Source organism: Haemaphysalis longicornis, unplaced genomic scaffold (genome assembly GCF_048455015.1).
Source record: "Haemaphysalis longicornis isolate Haplotype H1 unplaced genomic scaffold, Haemaphysalis longicornis Haplotype H1 scaffold_10, whole genome shotgun sequence".
In the NCBI taxonomy this organism is placed as follows: domain Eukaryota; kingdom Metazoa; phylum Arthropoda; class Arachnida; order Ixodida; family Ixodidae; genus Haemaphysalis; species Haemaphysalis longicornis.
In genome coordinates, this window is record NW_027526204.1 from 150,851,531 (window position 1) to 150,875,901 (window position 24,371).

The window sequence follows — 24,371 nt, forward strand, 5'->3', positions numbered from 1 at the left end:
TTATTTTGTTTTTCGACTTTAACGAACAGCTGATCACTCTGCGGACCCATTTTTGAAGTATATGGTAAGGAAGTTCACATGCGATAAAAGCGGAAACGGAAAAAATGGTCCCGGAAAAAATGGTCCCGGAAAAAATGGTCCCGGAGAAAATGGTCCCGGAAAAAATGGTCCCGGAAAAAATGGTCCCAGTGACCATCTAGGAAAAAATGGTCCCATGGTCCAGCCAACGTGTTTGCCTTCAAGTTAGTCTGATCTGAACTTTGTTGCAGTTTGATTTTGTCCCTTTGCGTTTGAGCTAAATGTTTGAGAAAGAGATGGATGCTTTAATATTCCTATAAGGGGTCGAAATTAACGCCTTTGGAGGCTAAAATCTAACAAAGGAAATTGGGTATACAGACAGACCGACGGACGGACGCTTTGATGGATGGATGGATGGATGGATGGATGGATGGATGGCAGGGATGAGCATGGATTAAACATTTTAATGCAAGTAATTGGATTAAAACCGCACAAGTAACTGCGAGGCCTGGAACCGTCGGTTTAGTAGCTTAGTCGAACACAGCCATCTCAGTGTCCGGAAGGTCATAGAAGCTCTACGCTGCGAGGTTTCGTCAGTATCGCTGAAAATTGCACAAGAAGCCGTGGGAGCTTCATCAAAGAAGCTCACAGCGTCGTCCCGGGTCTAGGACATTTCGGTGCAAGGCATATCGGTGCGGGACGTTTCTGTGCAGGCATTTTGGTGTACGGATATTTCGGTGTACGTACATATCGGTGTATGAATACCGTTTCGCTGCAAGGACACCTCCGTGCGCAAACATTTCGGCGACCGAATTATCGTGTGCTTGCTTGTTTAAAACAGCCGTTATATTTTTATTTTCGCTTAACATGGGTTGTAGACAACAATCTAGCGCAGCTTGCGCATGCATTTTTATATTGGTGCCGTCTTCAATTTTTTCCAGGTTTTTTAGAAACTGAACATTTGTATATTTTTCTTTAATACTTCGTTCATTTTAGCAAGACAAACGTTCTTGGTTCGATTAACCGGCTTTACTCGAACAAGACTTTTTCGTACCTTGGCTTCGGGACCAATTTTTCCGGGACCAGTTTTTCCTACCTTGGATTTGGGACCATTTTTTCCGGGACCATTTCTTCCGGGACCATTTCTTCCGGGACCATTTTTTCCAGGACCATTTTTTCCGGGACCATTTTTTCCTACACCCGATAAAAGGTGTCGTTGGAAGAGTGTGGCATTTGATGAGGGCCTCTGATTTCACTTTCGTGCTAAATTCTGCAGGCTCCCTGTGTCATATGATGATGTGTCGAAGAACGTTTAGTCACGGCCGCGGATATAAGCGGAGGATATATGTAACCGATGACTGTTTGGGAAAGCTCACCTCGCGACAAGACGACCCAGCCGTAAATTTCTTGTGCTGACTCCCGCATGTAATTTTGCATTATCCATCGTTCTTATTGCAGAATATCCGTAAAATTAATGCCACAATGCATATGCTTGTTTAGGGTAGTGATCAATATCCGAGATATGAAACGTAACTAGCGGGCTGTCAGGTATGAGTCCTCCGCTAGATTATGAAAGCACACGAAATCGATTTACATCGCAGCTAGTGTATAACCGTAGCATGAGCATCTGAACGAACGCTGCTTACGGAGGTAGAGTTAGTAAATTTCAGGGCAGTGGAATAACAATCAGCTCCATGCATATATGCCGGTTTCGTGACGCTGGCTTGTGAAACACACCTGGCGCTTATGCGGACCGAATGTACCACAGTAAGATCGCGTCAGAAGCATTTACACTCTCGTAAATACGCCACATTTGGGAACGGAGTGACTGCTCCACATTAATATGTATTTCCAACGCGTACAAACGGAAAATATCAGTCGCGAACGTGCCTTAAAAGCAACGGCGACGGTGGTGAGTGGGCCGGCGACTCCCGCGACTGCTTTCGAAACAGGCCGCTAGGGGGATTTCAGTGGCGCCCCTACAGGCAGCGCTCGAGGCGTATAAGGACGCCTGCGGCGAAAACCCGTTCGCCGAGCTGGCCGGATTTGCCATGTCGATGCTCGTGCGGCCGTATTCAAATGCCGAAGTAGAGGTGACGTTTAGTCAGCTTAACGTAGTAAAATCCAAGCTGGGGAACAAGCTGAAGCCTGAAACAACAAACGCCATCCTCGTCGTAAGAGCGGGACTTAAGTGACACCAGAAAAGTTGTTTTGATTACGAACTTCCCGCGGCAGTTGTTAGTGCAATCGGGACATCTGCAACGTATGTGCAACCAAGTCACTTTCTGGTCTCTCAACAAGTATCAGCGGTCCTATGGAGATGGTGTCAGACGACGACTGCGGCGATAAAGACCTCGATGTGTTTTTCGTTGAACTGTAAGTTCTTTTTTTCACCAGTGTGAACATTTATAACTTTAAGCCTCATCTGTGATGAGGTTGACCAATGACGACCACCGAAGCACTGATGCCTCAAGTGTTCTAGTTAAGACTCCTTGGTGAGACTCTTTTATATGTTATTTCAGGTCTCGTAGTTTTGGGGAGCTTTTAAGAATGATAAAGGTATTTCTCATACGAAATTGCACTGTTTTTTTTAAAATAAAATACGCCCTAGCGGGAAATTTAGCGGATATGTTTTAGAATCTAGCGGAATCTGGCGGATTTCTCATTGCTTTTTAGCGGATGTCTGACGCCCAGCGATGGCAACACTGCGCCCACCAGGCGTTTCCTCCCCTTTCACCCTTCTCTGTGGCGGCCTTTGTCCCGCCAGAATCATTTCCAGCGGACGCCAAATAATGCCAAATAAAAAAAAGATGTCCTGCTTGCATCACTTCGCCTTTTCGTGCGTAACTTCTCTCATCCTCACTCTGGAACACCGGAGAGCAGCCGCCCACTTTCTCGCGAGTGCCGCTAATTGAAGAAGCTCGTTCAAACCCTTCGGGCCTTTAAGGGTATAATAAATGAAATGAAATGAATCCTATTCTTATCCTATTACTGAATCCAATAAGCAGTTGTGGGATTTTTGTTCGCCGCACTAGCATTTATACGCGTTGCGCTGGAGATGCGCGGAGCGTGCGTGTCATTTCGAGGAACCCTTCGCAGTCGTTTCCCGACGGAGGCGACAGAGTGACCTCTTTGCGTTCCATTTGAGGGATCCCGCATATATACGTCCCTCACCGCCTCTACCCCGCTGGCGACAAATTAACCTCCCCCGTGAACGAATGCCTGGCATGGCCTGCGGGTCTGCCGAGACCGCCGCACGCATTTATCGCCTGCTTCCGGCCGATAAGGGGGCGCTTGTTCCGTGTTCGTCAATGGAGCCAATCTTAGGGCATGCGACGAGCCCCGCCGAAGCCGAAAGGGGGTACTGGGTGGGACTCGACGATAGGAAAATTTCGACATCCACCTAAGTGCAGCCGTATGGCCACAAAGGAAAACTGTACAGCTCTCTCGGAAACTTCGCAGTGTCGGTCCCACTAGCGGCCGCCACGGCGAACTAAAAATGGCAGTAAGGCGCGCCCCCAAGAAAGTTTGGCTTTCGGAGAACTCGTGCACAAAATATCCTGGTCCTGCAGCCCCTCCCGCACTGACCCGTCACCCGCACCTTTCACATGAATATCACGGTAGCAGGCGAACGTTCTCGTGACTAATCTGCCGTGTTCGAAGCGCCCCACTCCCCCTTTTTTTTTTTTTTTTTCGTAGCCCCCTCTGGCAGCCATGTGCTGGGGTAGCGTGGTCAGTCTCAAGCGTTTTCGCCCCTTTTCTTAGAAAGCCATTATTGTATGCACGTACGAACCCACCACGAGGAGTCCAAAGAGAAAAAAAAAAGAAAACCTGCAGATTATAGCCGCTTCCTAAGCAGGAAACCGAGGGACGCCCTTTTAAGTGCGAATGCACTTTATAAGCGACCCTGAATTCCGGTGACCGCCGTCCGTCCACATAGCAACAGCTGCGGGTGCGCGCTCTCCTCGTCTTCCTTGGCAACGGGGGGAGATGGGCGCGCGCTGCCTGGCCGCTGACATGGCACATACCCACGTGGGGGATTGGCCAGGAATCTCCTCGTCTTCCTTGGCAACGGGGGGAGATGGGCGCGCGCTGCCTGGCCGCTGACATGGCACATACCCACGTGGGGGATTGGCCAGGAATCGGGCGTGAGAAGGGCTAATGCACCCGCTTAAAGGAATACTGACACGCAATTTCAAAGCTGAGATCCGCTCTAGCAATCAAGTACAACGACAACACAAATAGGTGTCTGTGAATAAATGCATCTTTCATTCTTTGTAGTTGTGTGTGTGTGTGTGTGATCTCTCTTTCGCGAACATTACCGAACCGCGCTAATTCAACTCCTGCATTCGCACTTTCACATTCTTCCCCTCGGGGAAATGCGGGGAAATTTTTTGTTTATTTTGCCCGAGGCGCCTGCCAAGAATGGCGGACCGGCAGCCCGCGCATGCGCAGATCGCTACTGGAAAAAGGTCCATTCGTCCTGGCAGAAACTCTTGTCGACTGACGCCCGGTAGAGCGTGATCGCTCCGACGGGTCCGTCGGCCAGCGAGCAGTTCTGCCCACCAAGAAGCGGTGGTGTTCGACGAGTGACGGCTGCTTATAAGTTCTGATGAGTGAGGAATCGTCGATCTTGGCCGGCATGGGCAACTTCCCGTACGGGCGCTTGCCCCGGCAAACGGGCTGACAGGTGGATGGCGAGACCAGGGGTTTATCCAGAATTTCAATTTTTTGGTGGTGTTGAAATCCTCGTAGGGGTTGTTTATAAATCAGTGGGCAGGTTCTCGTGGTTGTGGAAGCTTTTTTTATGGGGGGGTGTCGAAATCCCTGAGTGGGACCCGGCGGGACCAGAGTGACGAATGCTTTCCCAACGTACGGGCGATTACCACCTCTACGTGGAGGTCGAGGGTCTCGGAGGTCCCACGCGCCGGGTGTAATAGGGCCGTTCGTCACATGGCGTTTCGTCATAGGCCGGTTCGTAAAAGGCCGTTTGGTCACGTAGGTTCATTCTTCAGAGGCCAGTTTGTCACTTAAAAAAGTTCGTCTCAGGAACGTAAAAACAAAATTTGCGGTATTTTTTAGACGTAAGTGTGGATAAGGATGACTCATTATTGCTTCTACATGTTGCGTAATGGTTGCGAGCTAAGGAAGTGTAATTATGACTGATTCCCACACTTTTTTCTCACAAACCACGTGATTCTCGCAATCGGCTCCGGTCTTTTCGGTACAGGACGTTTCGGTACAGGGAGTTTCGGTACGGTCTTTTCGGTGCACGCACTTTTCGGTGCACGCACTTTTCGGGACACGCACTTTTCGGGACACGGGCGTTTCGGGACATGGACCTTTCGGGACACGGGTGTTTCGGTACAAAGAAAAATTCCGGTGAGCGCTGTAGGCTACGTGCGTTGTTTACGTGGTGGCTGCAAGCACGCAATTCGTACCTGTTTTTTACACATCGCACATCTGCGTTATTTTAGGTCAGCAGTTGGTTGTGCGCCTTGCCAAAAAAAAAAAAAAAAAACTTCTGATTATTTGTTGAATATTAGCTGGGATATTTGTAGCATTTATAAAACCTAATTGTTCATTATTTTTTTAGCGACTTCACTAGTATTTTATATAACAAATCAGTGACAGTATCACCGTGTTTCCTCGCTGGTTTTTCGACGACTTATTATAACTTTTTTTTTAAATCAGTGAGAGTAACTATTTTATTTTCGCACTTTGTGGAGTCCCTACGACAATGGCTGCGGAAATGAGTGCCACTGCACGGAGAAAGAAATCTGCGCCTTTTTAACTTGCGTAATGATGAAGGGCAATTTCTGCGCAATCCGCATTTGTGTGCGTTACCTTTTTTTTTGATAACGGAAGGGCTTAATAAAGCTTTTTTAGAAATGCACTACGGAAGGCACCAATTATAATCGTCATACCTGTCACCCTCTCCTTCTATGTTCTTTCCCCTTTCCCCCACCCCCACACGGAGTAGCAGGTCAGAGACCATACGATCAGGCCGACCTCTCTGTGTTTTCCATCAGGCACTTCAAGAACTCCGCAAGCCCTTCAGTGATCACCCAACTGTTCACGAAATCCAACACGTGATCGGCATTTTGGCTCGCAATGGGACCACTGCCCGATTGGCATGGGTGCCGGGTCACACGGACTCGGATGGGGGCAACCAGGCTGCACACGATGCAGCAAGGGAGTGTCTCACTAGTACCCCTCCCCTGGACGACGACGCGTCGCGCCCCTCTCCTCACCCTCGCCTACAACTTGACCGCGCACGCCATGCTCGGAAAGTACGCCTTGCGTCCGTTACTCCCGCTGGCTACCTGGCTCTGGCTCCTCCGATGCCTCGCTCTGCGGAAATCTTCATCAACAAAACTATTGCTAACGCAGCCCTCACACCCCACATCATGAGAAAATGGATTCACCCGGCAAAATCTCCACCTCCTTACTGCCCCTACTGTCAAACGTTAGTGTTCGCCACCCTCAACCACTTAATCTGGCACTGCGCCACATTTTCTTTGTACCGCCCAATGCTCGTCAACGCTTTGCCACGTGATTCCTCTCAAGACGACCCCCCCTTCGAAGACGCTAATTTTCTCTCAGCCCTCGGGGTGTTCGGCCTAGAGAGTGGTCTCTCGAGATTAGTGTAAACCGGGGCCTACCCCGGTCGTAAAAGTTGACTTGACTGCACTCACATGATCCCAGTAACCCTAGCCTGGCTCTGCTGACGGCAGTGATCTCTTCTAAATCGTTCAAGGACCCACCATTTGTGCTACTCGGCTACTCCTCCCTGCCTCTTACCCCTCCTCCCTTATTATGGCCGCATGGCCTTCCCTTCGAAATAAAGGATTACAACAACAACAACAACAACTTTCCATGCAATAAATTACTCTCTCTCTCTCTCTCTCTCTCTCTCTCTCTCTCTATTGCCGCACGCTTCCGTCCCGACTTCTTTGTAGTAAGCAGGGTCTGCGGAGGGTTCACAGTGTTTGTGAATGAGAAAGTTAGAAATGCTGTGTATAATAACGTTCAAAGAACGATGAAATGTTTTCTGCAGCATACATACAGATAATCATCTTCTCAAGGACTACTCACTTGGAATTCTTTTGGAAGGAACAAAGTAAATATCTGTTATGTATTGATGTTTTGCTTCAAATATGCGTAATGTTTTGTTTTGAATCAACAATGATGACAAGTACTGACATTGCCACCGGACTTAGAAAAGGTTAGAAATGGCTCTTCTCTGCATTACCGTTGGCCGGGCGGCCGAATCGAGGGACGGAAAAACAGGCAGACAAACAGACGGCGAGAGATCAAACTTTCCGCGTTTAATGAGCCCAACAAAGACTATCGTCATTAAAAAAATACTGATGGTGGGAGCTGCAGGTGCCATTTATCTCTGATTGGAATAAAACCCCACCAAATAATGATACGCATATTTCCGTCAGAACGCTGAAAATCACGAGAGCAGCCCTGTCAAAAATATAGCTATGAATATTATACAAGAGCCTTTTCAACTACCAATTCACAAACACAGTGAACCCAGCATAGTAACTGCTAACGACGATGAGGCCGGGACAGAAGCGTGCGACAAGGTACAACAGGTGCCTTCGGTAAGGAATTGATAATAACACGGTATGTGCATTGCGTTATCAGGAGACAGCAACGCCCACAAATACGGAATGCCAAAATATTGCAAAATCTTCTTCGTCATTACGTTGGAAAGATGCAGGTTTCATTACCCCTGCGGTGGCGCTTAATTACGCAGTTGTTATTGTAGTTTCTGGGAAGTGAAAAAAAAATTACTGTCGCTGATATGTTTTATAAAATGCTGGTCAGGGTAGATCGCTAAAGAAACGAAGTAAGGAACGAGCCATACATTTTTTGGCTATGGTTATGCAAATAAATATGCGTTTTTTTTTACAAGGCCGCATAAGCAGAAATACGAGCAACAATAGTTGTAATAAACAGGTTCGATTTGCGAGCTTGCAACTCCCATGTCAACCATGCACGCTAATTTTGCTGCCCCGAACGCTCGCCCAAATTCATTTTTGTACCGAAGTGTCCTGTACCGAAACGCCCGTGTCCCGAAACGCCCGTGTCCCGAAACGTCCGTGTCCCGAAACGTCCGTGTCCCGAAACGTCCGTGTCCCGAAACAACCGTGTACCGAAAAGATCGTACCGAAACGCCCTGTACCGAACCGTCCTGTACCGAAAAGACCTAGACCCGGACCGGTTTTGCCGGCCCAACCATCAGGTCGGAACTGACGGCTAAGTGTAGCAGGGAACAGCTTATTTATTTTTGGCCTGGGAACTTGTCGGACAGCGTTATTCTTGAATATCTTAAACGACAGTGGCTGGCCATGAAAGAAATTTCTGTGAAACACATTGCTGGGCAAGTTGGGTCTTTCTGTAAAAAAAAACTTACCCTCGTGTTCAGAGTCCTTCCTCCACTCGAACCCCCAGTAGAGGAGATCCTTGACAGCGATTTCCGCATGCATAAGCATTGCGGAATCCTCCCCTCAGCCGAGTGGAGTGAGAAAATGGAGGGGAGGAAGGGCTCAGAATGCGGCCCTTAGAGCACGAAGAACACAAGAAAAGGACGACTGCACAAACGTTGTTTTCAGAAGGGGGGGAAGGGGGGGGGGTCAGCTTCTATCAGTGATGATGATGATGACGATGGGGAGGAGGATGGTAGCCTTTTTTATTCACCGAAAATTTTGACAACCAAAATACAAGAAATAGAAAAAAACACCAGCTAAACTTTTCCTACTACCTGAGGGGTTATCTTTCTTATTGGGGTTATAAATTTCAAAAATTAAGGGGGGGGGGGTCTGGACTCCGACACCCCCCCCCCCTCTCTAGATCCGCAAGTGCGTATGTCCTATCGTCTATCTCTTGCTGTTCTTTGCGCACCAAGTTGTTACGCAATTTCGGGGCCTTATTCTTACTTTTTTTTTTTTTCATTTTCAGGATATCGTCCGGGGCGGCACAAAGGGCGGCAACAGGCACAGCACATTGCTCTGTATAAAGCCGGCGCAAGGGGGGTGGTCGAGAATTGAGACAATGAGCGACAGGCACACCAACGTCAAGGGCCGAGTAGTGAATGTCTCGCGCCACTACGGCTTCGTCAAAGTCGGTGGAGTCCTGGACAACGTCTACTTCGTCCAGCAGTCGTTCGAGGACAACCGTCACGCCGACCTGTTCGTTTCCGGCCTCAGAACCGACGACCGCGTCGTGCTGGACATCGTCAAGAAGCCCGAGTCTTCACAGTACCGCGGCTTGAACGTCCGTCGCGAGGGCTACGTTCGTCCGGCCCGAGTTGAAGAGCTCCCTTCGCACTTCGTCGACGAAGAAGGCGTCGTCACTGTTGTGAAAGACTCGCACGGCTTCGTGCGGCTGTCCAAGTTCCCCAAGGTGACGGCGAGTTTCCAGAAGAAAGACCTGGAGGCTTACATGGGCAAGAGCATCGCAACGTTGCGAGACGTATTGACCGTAAACGCAAAACTCCGCTTCAGCGCCATATCAAACCCGGACGAACGGGCAAAGTGCCGGTGGCTTATCGAGAACGTGCACCTCGTCGACGGAATCCCGCGAGGAACCAAACAGGCCGTCGCTCGCCCCTCTAAGCCTAAAGCCGGCGGTGCGGGTTCGGTTAAACTCGTTAACCACCACGGTCACGTCCTGGACGTCTTCCTAGACCACGCTACGCTCAAGTGCGGAGCCCAGGAGTTAGGCATCGCCTTCCTCCACGCAAGCGTGGTCGAGAAGTGTCTGGAAGTTGACATCGAGGACTTGCGGGAGGTCCTCGATGTCGGCAGTAGGGTTCGCTTCGACGCCGACGTTAACGAGCAGCGAGACGGCCGCGGAAACTGGTGCGTCACTCGCGTGGATTTTTGCGAACCAAAATCGCGTACCGCGAGCGTTTCGACGCACTCATCGTCTGGATACAAGCTTGACGTGGAGAACGGCGTCGGAACGACGAGCGACGTAACGGAGTCCGCTGGTATGGATTCGTGGGACCGAGAAACGGAGGGGCAACAACTCGGTGCAGACGACGAGAATCGCAACGGTGACTCGGCTGCGGTGCAAGAGAATGGATGGGCTGACGATTGGTCAAACCGTTACGTCATGAACGAAGAAGAATTCCCGCCGTTAGCGCAGTCCACCGCGCCGGAGGAAGCTCCGGTTGGGCCTCTCTTCGAACCTCTCGTTGAGGCTCCTGTCGAACCGCTCGCCGAGCCACTCATTTCCATCCACCAAGACGCCCCTGCCGTTGTCGCGAACGTGACCGGAAACAGCATTGAGTGTTACGTCAAGGAGCCGGGCAGAACGAGGACGGTGCAGTTCTCCGTGGGGAGCTTTTACAGAAACGGACTGCTGAACGTGTCCGACCGGCTCGGCCAGGGAGACGAGGTGAAGCTGGACTACATGGTGGGCGTGACGCCGAGCGGCGACGAGATCGTCCACTGCGACCTCGCCTGGCAGGGCAAGAAGCCTCGCAACGTCCCCAGGATGAGTGCGGAGGACATGCTCGCCAGGATCGACGTCGGCAGCCCGTCAAGCGCGGCCGAGGATGACACGTTCGGCGCCGACGAGGACGGCTTTCTGCGTGAAATGTAAGTTGCCTGTCCGTTTCGCGAGAAAAGCGTTTGCGCGAAATGTTTTTCTTCGCCTACGCATGTAACCTCCACGTGGGAGTACGTACTCAACGGCGTCGTCGGCGTCATCAATCTCGCTTGTGGGCGTCGATACAGGCACCCAAACTTTCCCCGAGACGCATTGGCGTTCTAGCTCATACTATATAGTCATGTCTCGTTAACATGGGCGCCTCTGTCCCCCCCCAAAATCGTCCATAATGTGAATCGTCCATACTAACGATTCAAGGTCCAAAACGCAAACATTCAAGGAAGAATCGTTCAAGGAAATACCACGGTTTATTCAGCCAAAAAACGAGATGTGGGTTTACACTAATGCCTTCGATCCTATTGTAGTGTCTAGAAAGTGCACCACGTGCGCTGCGTGTTCTGCGTGTCCCTCATGTTTAATGTATGCGATAGCCGTCTCCAAGCCACGGCGAGCTTCACGTCGGGTGAAGGTCGGTCTGTCTTCTTCATCGGCTGCTTATGTCGGCGAAAAGCTCTCCTGGAGTTGCTGGGGCTGTTAAGAGGATATACGCCGACAAGCTCCTTTTCCAGCTGAGCGGAAAGCTCAGTCCGTTTACGCTTAACCACAGCCATTGTCGCCGCCGAAACGACCCCAGTGGCGTGTGGGGGTGGTGGTGTGGTCGTAGCGTGGCGTCCGTGTCACATTCCCTTTGGCGTTTCTGAAAGGGATCACCGGGGGCAGAAAACAATCCGAAGCAACGTGATACTCGCTGGATCCCGTAACCGAAGACGCGCGGCAGCATCATGTGAGAGACTGCAAGCGCGCGAAGGGGCGCAAAAGCTCCATTCCGCCACGGAAAAGAACAGTATACATATAGTCGTACGTCGCTTAAAGTGGAGCAGTGAACCCATATTTCTCCACATCAGTCATTTTTATATTTTGTTCTTTGTGCACCCGTGTCCATAATAATGAGACAAAAAGGCCTAAAGACATAGGGCCTATAAGACATAAGGCCTGAAGACATAATAAAAGACATAATAACGAGGCAAAAAAAAAGAAGTCTTCGATTATGCTTTTTCGAATACTCATGAGCAGCTGTCCCTCATGAGCAGCGGGATGATCCGAGGGCTACTTTCGTCCGACTGCTCACCGTGGTCTTGTCACGGAGACACCAATTCATATGATGGTTACACCATCAACGACATTGCTGTACGGACACATTCTTGATTGGCGCTCGGCATACATCATATCGTATCGTATTAAAGTAACGTCATCCCAGAGAAAAATGAGAAAGGGAGAAGTGTGCGGGAACTCCCGAAAGCTTGGCTTTCGTTCGCCAAAGCAGACGCACGGTGTGATTTCCGGTGCGCGTTTGGCGCCACTCGTGTCGCGTGCAGGATCCACGACGACGGCGAGTTGGACGCCTTGCTGGACGATTCGTTTGACACCGCCCCCGAAGAAGACACCGCCCTCGAAGAAGACGCCCGTCCGGCCCTGCAGGTGCCCGCCCGGCCCAGCCCGACCCAGGGCTCGCGCTCCAGCAGCCCCGGTTGCAGCAGCGCCGGAGCCGGGGCCACAGCACCTGGGAACGTTCGAGGTGAGTGAGCCGTTTTCGTGCCGCTGCTTCCAGAGGTTTAGAAGGAGATACTAGAGATTTAGCCCCCTCTTTCTTCCTTCCTTCCTTTCTTTTTTCTTTCTTCCTTTTTTCTTTCTTTCTTTCTTTCTGTCTTTCTTTCTTCTTTCTTTCTTTCTTTCTTTCTTTCTTTAACACTGTGCTCTATCCTTCTCCTCCGCCGCAGTTGATTGTATTCAGGCAGAGATGGCAAAATTACTACTAGAAAGTAATTAAATTACATTACTCATTACTTTCCTAGAATTTTATGAAATGTAATTAAATTACATGAGAAATTACAGGTGGCCGAAAGTAATGACATTACATTACTATTAGTTTTGAAAAGTAATGAAATTACTTTGAAATTACTGACTTCGCCACGGCATTCCCGGAACGCATGAAAAACGGACGAAGAGGCACGAGAAAGCAGCAAGAGCTCTCATCGAAGCATTGTTTCCTTCGTGTTCGCAGAGTTCCAATGCCCAGAGACTCTCTGGGCATTGGAACTCTACTTGGTAAACTTTTTACGCCGTAAGATAAGCGAACAGGCTATATCGTAATCAAAAGTAATTGGGAAAGTAATGAGTAATTTCCGTGAAATTACTGGCCTAAAGTAATTTATTAAATTACTAACTCAAAAGTAATTCATTACGTTACTCATTACAGCAAAAAGTAATTTAATTACTGTAATTTCATTACTGCGAAGTCTTTATGCAGGTGAGCTCCCTGCCGAGCTCGATAATATCCCCTGTGCACTTCCTTTCATTTTCCTTTCCCTCTAGCGTTGCTTTAGGCCCGGGGGAGGGCTTGGCGAATAAGTTCAGCAGAATAACCGCAAAGTTTGTAGGCGATGATGCTGCAAAAACAAAAAAAAACAAAAAAAATCCGGAAGCCGTCGTTTTAGGCATTGTTCGGTTGCTATCTTACTCTTCCGTGTGGCGATGCCGACGCTTATCTGCAAAAGCTAATGTCGCAGATACGCCGACTTGCGCAGCGTCGGTGGCCTCTGATATTTGCGTTTATCGCTTAATCGCTTATCGGTCTTAATGGTTGCGGTTTGCTGATCATGACTTCCACGTGACGTCATCGCTTTCAGGCGCACCGCTTACAATTTTCTCAGCGCTGATGGTGATAAAAACGGCAGATAAGTTCACAGCTTTCGTGCACCGTGCATGCGGTGTACTGAAATGATAGAGTTAGTGACTTCAGCGCGAGCTCTGTAATGCTGAATTAGCGTTGTTATGCAGTATCGGGATTAATGCTTACTTTGATTCAGATTATTCGAGGGTTCGTTCGTGTACGTAACTTCCCCAGTGGTTACTTTTACCTTATTCTGCAGGGTTTGGCGGTGATCGCTTCTGCGATATTGTGAATTCGGTCTCTATGCCCAGATGAAGTTGCGGTTAGTTTGGTTGTAGTGACCTGATTTTGTGATTCTATAACACCAGCACAAACGGATGGGTACGCCAAATTAACAACTAACTCCCAGCTATTTTGTTTTAATAATCTACGCGTTTTAAAACGCAATAACACACGCGCAACACCTGCGTGAGGTTTGGGGAGAAACATTCACGCAATCGCTTCTAAGCAGGAACAGAAAAATTACCCTTTATTCCTCACACACACAAAAAAAAAGTACGAATAGAATGCACGAAAGCGCTAAATATTCTAGAGATTGTCACGCCAGTCATATAGGACGGACAGAACGTGCTTATTGAAACTTTTTAAATGCAGAGCATTTCAGTAACTCACGATGTCACCCGCGTTGTCCCGTCGTAGTCCGCACCGTCGTTGTCCGCACCCCTCCACCTACACTATATAAAAGAAAATACTATCCGGCGCCAGGTTTCGATCCCTCGACCCTGCGGGCGGAACGCAATGTACATGGTGCTCTACCCACTGCGCCACAAAGCCGACACGGATTGGGACGCTACGAACGCGCCTTATATCGTTGACTCATTCAAATTACTGCTGACGAGCGCTCTCTCGTCAGCAGTTGCCACAAGTGCAACAACATTAACGTAACGCAAACTACTTAACGTCGTGCGCCCCCGGAAATGCTCTGAATTTGATCGTGCCCCTCGCGAGGGGGATGTTTTAACACCATCGTCAGATCGAGGCTTGATAGTGTAGTAGCCCAGCAGGACAAAAATTTTGAAGTGTCATCGTATCTGCTAACTTCGCCGCAAATTTCGACGAAAGACGACAGTCTCCTGCCGCCCGTGCCACGTAGGTGTCTCTTCTCGTCCACCTCTTACGCTCTTCACCTCCCCTCACTCCTACCATGATAAACACGGTGGAGGTTTGTTCAAGTCAATTCAATTTTTTTGCTGCATTCCACAGGTCGCGCCATCTACTAGAATATTTTGTTACTTTTGAACTTCGAACACTGCCACGAGGGGGCGCCGCGAGCGCTTTTTGTATTTTGGGGTGACATTTTTTTCACGGCGTATGTCTTTATTTGCTATCGCGAAAATCAAGTAGTCATGTAGCCTTAAATAAAAGAACAATGCAAATATCACTTGTGCATTCATGCCTTGCCTCAAATATGCTTAATGTTTTCTTTTCGCTCGGCAGTGCTGACAAGCATGAACATTGCCACCAGCTTTAGTAGTTTAACAATGCTTTGCATATATAAACGTCGCGTTCAAAAAATTCTTTGAACTTTTGGCCGGGCGGCTGAATCGAAGGACAGTCAGACAGGTAGACATGCAGACCAAAATTTTCGCGTTTACGTTGCCCAAGCAAGACTATCATCTTAAAAAAAATTGGCCGCGTATCCGCTCCTTTTGTTGCAAATGTCGTCAAAAGACGATAGTCTTTGTAGACATTTTCCAAGGAAATGCGCCCCTTTGCTTTCCCGCTCACCTCTCGTGCTGTTCCTGTACCGTCGCGCTCATCCCAACGTAAACACACTAACGGTTTGCGCAAGGCGATTTGAATTTACCGCGTTCCACTGCTACAGGCCGGGTTCCTCGATGCCAGCGCTGCAGTACGACGGAGACGCGCGTGAATGGAGGCGGCCGACTACAAGGTTTATATATTGTAACGTAGTATTTTGGTTACATACTGCCGCTACTGTAGCATGAAGATCGGAAGGAAAAAGTCGAGACGTCGAAGAGGTTTTAAGGTTAACTTGTTTACTTTACTGATGACATTGGTGACATTTAGCACATTTGAAACAATTACACTTATTACATAGATGAAAAAGACAGTCAAAAGATTAAGAGTACTTAGCGGGACATAGCTGGCGGGCGAAGGGCTCCCGGCGGGAGGGCACGACGACGGGCGGCAGAGTTTTTGAAGAGAGTCCTGGTGCAGGCCGCACGCCGCTCTCAATCGCCAGAGGGGCCGCGTTATATTTGCTTTGGGGGGACGCATTGGGGGAAAAAGCGCATCCTAGCGTGTGCGGACCGGGTGGAAAAAGGCTAAGGCACACCCGCAGCCAATCAGGAAGACGCTTCTTAGCTCCAATCAGACATGTCCCCGCCAAAGTGAAAAGGACCAAAAACACAGACACAAGGTTTCGACTCGAAAACGAGCGCTTGGAGAATTACGGGCGTAGAGCAAGTAGTTAGACAAAACGCACTAAAGTAAACAGGGGAAAAGGGAAGGTCGTCGGAAGAACACTGAAGACACGGAGCCCGAACGCGACCAGTGCACACGCCACGGGGGGGGGGGTGGCGGCATGGAACGCCGCGGCCGCGGTAACAGAAGCCGAGGCGCCTGCTTGCTCCCCGTCGTCTCCTGGTCGGCCGACGGGCCAACACACGCGCCGGAGCCGTTTCTCAGAAAAACGGGGCCTCGGTGGCCGAAGAGGGATGCTAAAAAATTGAAAAAAGCAAACGGAACAGGGGCTTCGCGACAATATTATAGAACCGCGTGGCCGTGCTCCACGTGCGTTCCAAGCAGAACGTGGAACCTAGCTAGTGGAACTTTTCGTTGCTGTTGCCGCGGGATTTTTCATATGCCGCCAGAAGGCGGCGGTTTTCTGCAGTAGATGTAGAATGTCATTTGTTATCGAAAAACCAAGCATCCATGAATGTTTTAATAAATGAACACTGTAGATATCCCTTGTGTACTAATTTCCTGTCTTATATTTCCGTAATGTCTTGTTCAACAAAGTTGACAAGTATGAACATATAAACCGGGCTTAGACGTTTACATTTGTCTCTGAGTATACAAGACTATTGCGCAATATTAATTTTACTTTGTCCGGGTGGCTGAATCGAGTTACAGACAGATAGACAGACCAAAATTTCTGGGTTTAAGTAGCCCAAGAAAGACCATCGTCTTTAAAAACAGCTATAGCAGGCGCAATATTGAGTTCACCCGGCAGTTTTGACGTACAACTGTAGTGGATGCAAGCGAATAGCGGCTGGAGCACAGTGTCGAGCTTCTCAAGCGGCCGGATGGGACGCACGGTAATCGATACTCCTTCCTACGTGGTCGCGTCTCCTCCGAGGACGCCCGCCGCGTCGGCACCGCTATCCTCTCGGGTGTCGTCGCGCGAGTGCACGCTGGCTGCTTGGCTATTGCTCTGCATAGGCGGTGTAATGTTTTCTTTGTCGGCGGCGGTTGGTCAGTGCAAGAGGACCAACGGAAACGCAACCGTATCGCACCGTGTGAAGGCCACAGAGAGAGTTTGTGGGTGTGTGTGTGTGTGTGTGCGTGCGCGTGCGCGTGCGCGCACGCACGCACGCACGCACGCACGCGCGCTCGTAACGTGACTAGAAATGTACCTCGAGCGGCTTGGCCGAGTCACACACGAGACTGAGACGAGACGCAGGGCCGGATTAACAGAGCTGAGTGCCCAACTCGCGACTGCATCGTTTTTACCTCAGACGCAAGAACTGCGAGTTGACTTCAGGATTACGCACATCATGGAACAAACAACCCTTTCGAAACATTCATTATGGAAATATATAATCTCTGTTTCAATCAGGGGAAATCAGTAAGAGACAAACTTTTTGAACCAAACCATAGTCTTTTTTTTATTATTATTCCGGGGGGGGGGGGGGGGGCTAACCCCGCGGGGCCCGGTTCATTTGAACCCTTTGAACCATGGATAATTCACACGTGGTTGCACACTTTGTGTGTGTGTATTTGTGTGAGAGAGTGAGTGCTTGCTAATCGGCGACACAGGCTTGAATTACTTCGCAGACATTTACCGGGATAAGCTTTTTGGGCAACCGAAGCCGGTTAGCTGTCGGCCAGCGCAATATCGGTGCTGTCCGTTTGACCTTATCGCTGCTGTTTCATAAGTTAGTGGGATAAGAGGTCCAAGCGTCGCTGAGCCGACAGCAGCGGCGATAACCACTCCCTTCCAGGAACGGTCATCCGTTATCCACGGACTGTCTATTAGCCTCCGCATTCTTTATAGCTTCTGTGCGGGAAGGCTCGGGCTGTAATTGGCTTGCATAACTGCGCTGGGGCTCGCGGTTTTGCGGTTGCGCATTTTCACGGTATCATTACGCTCCTAGAAATGATAAGGAAACTGCTATTAGTTTTGACTTAGGCTGGTCAGAGGTATCTGCTTCCCCAGGGGTTACCGGTGATATGTCGGACGTATGCAGTCATCCGCCTATCGTTCTCATTTGCACTGCAGGACTTTCTCATAGTCTCTCAGGACGTATGCGAGTGGTGGGCGTTCCCTTCCAACACTTCGCGTCACCTTCGGAAGAGTACCGTCCTTTGCCTCGGGCATTCAAAAATATCCTCGAACACTACCGCCTCGAACGCCGCACTCTACTCCCCCGCCCCACGACGTTGACTAAGGCAGAAGCCACCACACACGCCGCCTTCAAATCAACACATTCCCGCACCTCACCCTCCTCCTCCACGACCTCCATCCACCAAATTCTGCCCGAGCCCTGCCCACTCTGCCGCATGGCCATGGTTGGGAAGGCAGCCCTGGGAAGGCAGTGGGAAGGCAGCCCTGACCCCCATAGCCATGGTTCCTGAAATGAACTAATTTTTGGTACAAATAAAGTTTATTCCTACTCCTGGTTTTGCAAAGTAGTTCCACCTTTTGGTGGTTTTTTAAGTGCGTTGCGTAGCGGGAGATTTTCCGTAGGAATAAATAATTTCATTAACAAGATTGCTGCGTTAGAAGCGAGCTCAGTCGCGCGGACTGGTGGGCACGTTTCCTGCAGCGCCCGAATTTACTCGGGGTGATACCCGACAATGTCGATCCTTTCGACGCCACGTGCTAACCTTGCCTTGTTTTCGTCGTCTTGCAGGAGACGCCTTCACCGAAACGCTGCAACATATGCTCACGGTAAGCGCTTTACTCTCATCGTGGGCGCTGTAAAGTACGCCTGTGTCACGGCGCTGGTGCCATTGCGGGAGCTGCCAATTTATACGTTGCTGGACGGCATCACGAGCGCGTGCAGACATGGTTGGCGGAGGTTAGAAGGAAACGTTACTGCTCTTTTCCTGCTTCCCGCTAATTCGCGGTTGGTGTCAAACGAGCTGGCGTGTTACGCGTCTAGTTCATCGAGGCTAAACTTGAGCTAGCCTAACTTATTGGCTCATACTGCTTTGTCAGCTAACGCAGGCGACACGGTAGTCCGCACGCTTTCCTCGCGGCTGTTTCATAGCACAAAGTCGCATGTAGGCTCCCTACATCGAGCGAGTTCGCCCCCCGTGGACAAATGCGTCGGCGCCGTTAAAATGGTCACCGCCGCTTTCAAGCGAAGCTCGAAATAACTGACTACCACGTGCGATGTGTGCATGTTAAGCACCATACAGTAAAGCTCATTTTAAGGAGCAGTGATCACGTTTTCAGGTCTGTAGGTATACGCCGGGAGTGATTCGTTCGGCCGAAGAGCTGTATGCTAAACGCCACGCAGTAAAGCCCACCTTAAAGGGACACTGAAGTGAATTTGTCAAGCTCCCGTTTTTGCTTGCACTGCGTAGACTGGCTCAAATTAGCACACTTTTCATCGTTTATCCGGTTGACAAATCGGTAATTATTTTACAAAGCGCGAAAGAAGAAAAACTACCATGCGCGGTTTGCGGCGGCCGCACCAACTAAGGCTGTGACGTTGAGAGGAGGGGCGCCGTGATTGGACGATGCCCAAGGTTAGCAATCACACAAGTTTCGGTTTCGGTTTCGGTTCTGTAAAACATAACCAATGGCTTTGTTGGATGGGCATTCTCAATATCTCAGTAATCATCGTACCGCGCTTCTGCCATGCTGTCGGCTGTAAAATGCGTAAGATAAGCCTCCCAGGACGGCTTGGAATCGTAGCATTCACTACCCGAGGCCTACGCAGTGCATGAACGCCCTCCGCGTCCCCGCAGACGCTCAAATGCCATGCGCTTTTCCCCCATATTTGGAGCTTGCCGCACTCATGCCTGTATCGTAAAAAGCGTGCTCGCACCAGGCCAAGGGTCTGTTGATTCTGGCCTGTGCCCACTGCCTGCAAGCAATCGGTGCTTATGGCAACAGCACGCCAACGAGAACTCGCTAGCGCGCCAGTGCCAGCCTGCGCGCGTTTTGTGAACTAGTTCGTGTAGCCATGAACGTTGCGGCCCCAAAAAAGGTGAACTCAATATAGAAAACATTGGCGTAAAACAAAAAAGTTAACTTACAAAAAAAAAAAGCACGTACCCGCGGGGATTCGAACTCGTGACTTGCAAAACATTTGGAGTGAAATCCCAGCGCCCCAGACTGTTAGGCCACGGAGCGGGACGCGAATGGGTTGCTAATATAGGGTATATATTGTACAACCGGTTTACACTTTTATTTAGTTTTGGCATTTCAAGCCGCTTAGGTGACTATTTGTTGTACTGCGATCGTGCAGTAAGCGTCGCCCGAGTTTCCACAGTAGCTCACGTCTAGCAATTGCATTTCGTAGACGGAAAAGCGTTCGCAGATGCGTAGTCGTGCTGCTGACCGCTGTGCTTGTTCGCCCAGCGCAAAAAAAGTGCTTCCCGCGCCCTAGTTTTACGCTGTACGGTAAAAATATCAGTTGATTTTATTTGCTTAGTACCTATATTGACTTCGCTGACTCTTCTCCCGCCTTCAAGAGGCCTTATATTTTCCTACTGGCGTACCAGTCAGCGAAGCGTCGCATGTGCAGCGCTTGTGTGAAGCGACCTTGACTTGGAGCTAGATACAGTGTACAAACAAACCAAGTAAAGAAAGGCACATTCTTCCATTCACAAACGTGTCCTGGCTTCGTTTCAACTAAGCGAACGAATTGCGACCACGCAATTTTTTTTAACCTCCTTGATTGCGACGACCCGCCGGCGGCCGGCGGACGAAAGGCTGGGCCGACTGACTCTGTCGGCCGGGGAGCCGTGCAGTAGCGCAGCCGTGGCGCAGCCAATTGCCAGCTCATCCCCTCCTGACGTCACACGAAAACGCCACAGAAAATGGGCGAGCGTAAAGAGAGGAGGACAGCGTTTTCGAATTAGTTTTTCTACTAAATAAAATCGCGTAAACGCGCCTAGAGTGGTCGAAACATGGCCTGGGGACTCCGGACTACAATTTGCGCTAGTAATCCCGCAATGTTTACATATCACTTCAGTGTTCCTTTAAAGGGGCACTGACACCAATTTTCTGTGTTCGTATTATTAAGCAGTTCGCTTCCTTTAATCAACAGAATACCCTGGCTGAAATATCAGCGGCCTGCGACGCGCGGAACATATATACTTCAATGTGATCTCATTTATCAGGAGAAGCGCACAGCAAATGGACATCGGTCACCCCGACGTAGCGAAAACAAGTGACGGGGGTGTGTGCCGCGACGCTCGTCAGGAACTGGTGAGGTCACTTCACACGCGCGGCCCGACGAGCGGCGGCAGGGCGCTGGAGCGTTCACAAACTGATGTACGTAGCCAGAGATACAGGCATTACCGTTGTCCAGAAAGGGCACCCTTGCAAAAAGCAAATGAAGGAAGGAATAAAGGTAAAGGAAAGGCAGGAATGTCACAAGGCCAGCCCGTGGCCTAGTTTGCTATCCGACACGTGGGGAAGGGGAATAACAATGGGAAAAAGAGATGAAAAGCAGTAAAAGAAGGGGAAGGTAAAGAGAGAGCGTAATAGGCGTGGCCAGCGCCACGACGCTATAGGCGATAGAGTTCATTGACTTCACAGAGAGCAGTCCCTTGCGCTACAGTCTGCTGTGCAAGTTCGTTGTTTTAAGGAAGCACAAGAGCGCTTTTGTCGCCTTGTGCCTAGATGACGGTGAAGGCCAGTGGCTTAGGATTTTCTCCTCGGAGAACGGCCACCGAGAATCGAGCTTCCGTAAAGTTGAGGAGAGTTGCCTTCTTGCCGATGAAAAACGCGGACATTCGCATAGAAGATGCGTATGGTCTCCGGTGTGTCGCAGACTTCACACGCTACACTGTATGTCATTCCAATCAAATGGGAGTAAGCATTTATGAAGGCGGCTCCTAGCCAAAGACGGCAAAGAACGGTTGCATCAGTCCGTGGTAGGCCTAGTGGAAGAGGACGCAGAAGATGCGGGTCCAGGGCATGAATACGAGAGCTCGTGAACTCTTGGGTAATCAATCGTGGTCTCCCGGCAAGTTTGCCGAGAGTCCTAGCGGCGTCCGTCCTCGATAATGCAATGGATATGGTCTCCGACTTTTTCTATGCCAAGCAGGCGGCAACGTCCGCACTTTCATTGCCGACAATGCCGCAGTGACGGGGAAGCCACTGGAAGGCAGTGTCATGACCCGCTTGAGCAGCATGGTCATGAACAGCTGCTGGCCTTATCTCGGCCAGCAGCTGTTCATGGGGTCCACGGCACAGGGCTGACTGGAGCGCAGGCTCAGCAACAACCTCTGGTTCTGCCGGCACCGTGGTTATACCACGATTGTCGGTGACCACGGAATTCAGATAGCCCAACCCATCACTTCCACGGCTACCGAACTTACCGCCATCCGTTGCGCCCTTCACACCATTCAGCAAGCCTCTTGCCGAAGATGGGCGATCTTCTGTGACTCCAAGCACAAAACAAAATTCCAAACGCCGGAAAGGAGCCAGAATCGTAATATAAGTCGCCATCGCGGCGTTTATTGAGAGCGGTCATCGAATTACCTCCGCAATGTAGACCTATGCCTTCGGGCTGCTGAGCCGCTCAGCTCCGGCGACGGCGCGGTCGAAACAACACCGGCTCCCGTAGTGTTTCGACGTCGGTACAAACGGTGAGGCCATACCGTGGTTCAGTCATTTGCGACGTCCGGGCTGGAAGCACTGGAAATTGAATTTTCAGGCTGTTCAATGTAGTTAATTATCGCGCGCCGAAGTATTTAAAGGGCCGCTTTGGGGTTTGCCAGGCTATTACCATCGATAAAAGCGATAAAAATGGAACGTAAAATTTTGGTGTCAATACTCCTTTTAGGAGCTCTGCAGATGATGACGACGACTTGAGTTCATCTTTGTAAAAGGGCTGTGTGTGGGCCGCGCAGGTGATTCGTTCGGCCGAAGAGCAGACAGTTGTGCAGGCACGCGCGCGTGAGCGTAATCGTGCCTGCCCGAAGTTCGCCAGGCTGAAGTGTAGGCCAACAAGCGACAAAGGCCTCAGTTGTCAATGCGCATTGCGTGTTTACCTTCGAGATTCGAGTGTTTTGCTCCTTCGTTTAGGAAGGGGACGAATTATTTTTGTCGTTGGAATAGTCGAGTTGGCGTTTACAGCTATCATCCTTATCCGATGGTAGATAAGCGAGTGGCAGTGACGTGAGCCCCCACCGGGGATAATGGTTCTCTCTCTCTCTCTCTCACTCGGGTTTAATTAATCTAATCCATCATCATCATCATCTGTGCGGACGCGCGAAAACGCACTTTTCGCCCTGTTGTAATACTCTGCCTGCCAATTTCTTATACAGTAGGCGCCCATTAAGGCGAACTCGAAAAAACAGTGAAAATGTGTTCGTATTATCAGAAATTCGTCTTAAGCGGAGGTTTTTTGCATTGTGGGCGCTACAACAAAGCAACAGTGTTGTTCGTCTTAGCGATGGAGCCCGTCTTAACCGAAGTCTATGTACATACAAAAGCTGCGGTAACCTTGAATGCTTTTGTATCTTGGCGCACGCGCTGTCGTTGCAGGAGAACCTGGTTCCAGCCTTCGCTAAAATGATCATCGAGCAGTTGGCCGCAGTACCTGGCAATCATCGCGTCCACCTCCGACACGCCAGCACCCAGACCGACTTCTAAACACTCAGACTGCTGCTTTTTTATTGTTTTTTGTTTTGTTTTGTCACAAACTTTCCCGTCGTCTACAGTTTTTTTTAACGTGACGAAAAAGGATCTCATTGTTGCACGGCCGCGGGCAGGCTCGTGTTGCTTGTACATTGTTAGCGCTAGAGACTAAGCGTTACAAAATTTGTCGTGTTTTATATCTTTTAGTTTTGAACGTGTTGCTTGTACATTGTTAGCGCTAGAGTCTAAGCGTTACAAAATGTATCGTGTTTTATATCTTTTAGTTTTGAACGAGCTTGCGCCTAGCGAGCCGTCACCAAGTGCGCTGTGCGGAGCAATAAATGTGCGTTCCACGTTTTGCGCCATTTGTGTAGTCACTGTATGCGAGGATGGTACAGACGAAAGTTCAAAACTGGACTCGCTTGAAACTGTGCGGGCGCTCATCTGTAGGCAACTGTGCCGACACCGAACGCCATATTGATGAGGACTACGGAGTGGGTATTCCCGTAGCGTTTCATACTACAGTGGAACCCCGCTGATACGTCCCCCGAACTTACGACGACCCGCTTCTTACGACGGATCACCGCGGTCCCGGCAAGCTCCCCATAGAAACAATGCTTTAAAAACCCCGATGATATGACGCTCGAGTGCACGCAGTCCGCTTCATACGGCGGACCCAGGCGCGGAGAAACCGGCATCTTTCCCATATTTACTCCGCTTCACCGCCTCGTCCGGACCTTCTTTATTCTTAACCCCCGTTTGACCCTGCTTGATGTGCAAAGGTCTGCAGGCGGACCTGACCACTTGCTGAATAGACGCAAGCAAGCAAGCGGGTACTCGTGAGCGGGAGTTGACCTGCGACGTTCCCACGCGGCAGCCGTACGCCAACGCGCCAACCGCGAGAAGTCGTGTGAAGTTCAGGTGGCAGGCGGACCGTGAATTTGAAGCTTGTGTCTAGCCGCCGCTGAACGC

The 24,371-nt window shown here is 50.0% G+C and overlaps 1 protein-coding gene across 1 annotated transcript in view; it reads left to right on the forward strand.

Annotated features, from left to right (window-relative positions):
• Window positions 1-23,760, forward strand: part of LOC144159640 (uncharacterized) — a 37,511-nt gene extending 13,751 nt beyond the window's left edge. The window contains exons 2-5 of the mRNA XM_077691247.1: window positions 8,995-10,640; window positions 12,027-12,226; window positions 18,484-18,521; window positions 23,307-23,760. Of these exons, the coding sequence (XP_077547373.1) occupies window positions 9,088-10,640; window positions 12,027-12,226; window positions 18,484-18,521; window positions 23,307-23,414 (1,899 nt within the window). The 5' untranslated portion in view covers window positions 8,995-9,087 and the 3' untranslated portion in view covers window positions 23,415-23,760. The remainder of the gene's footprint in view (window positions 1-8,994; window positions 10,641-12,026; window positions 12,227-18,483; window positions 18,522-23,306) is intronic.
• Window positions 23,761-24,371: the final 611 nt, after the last annotated feature.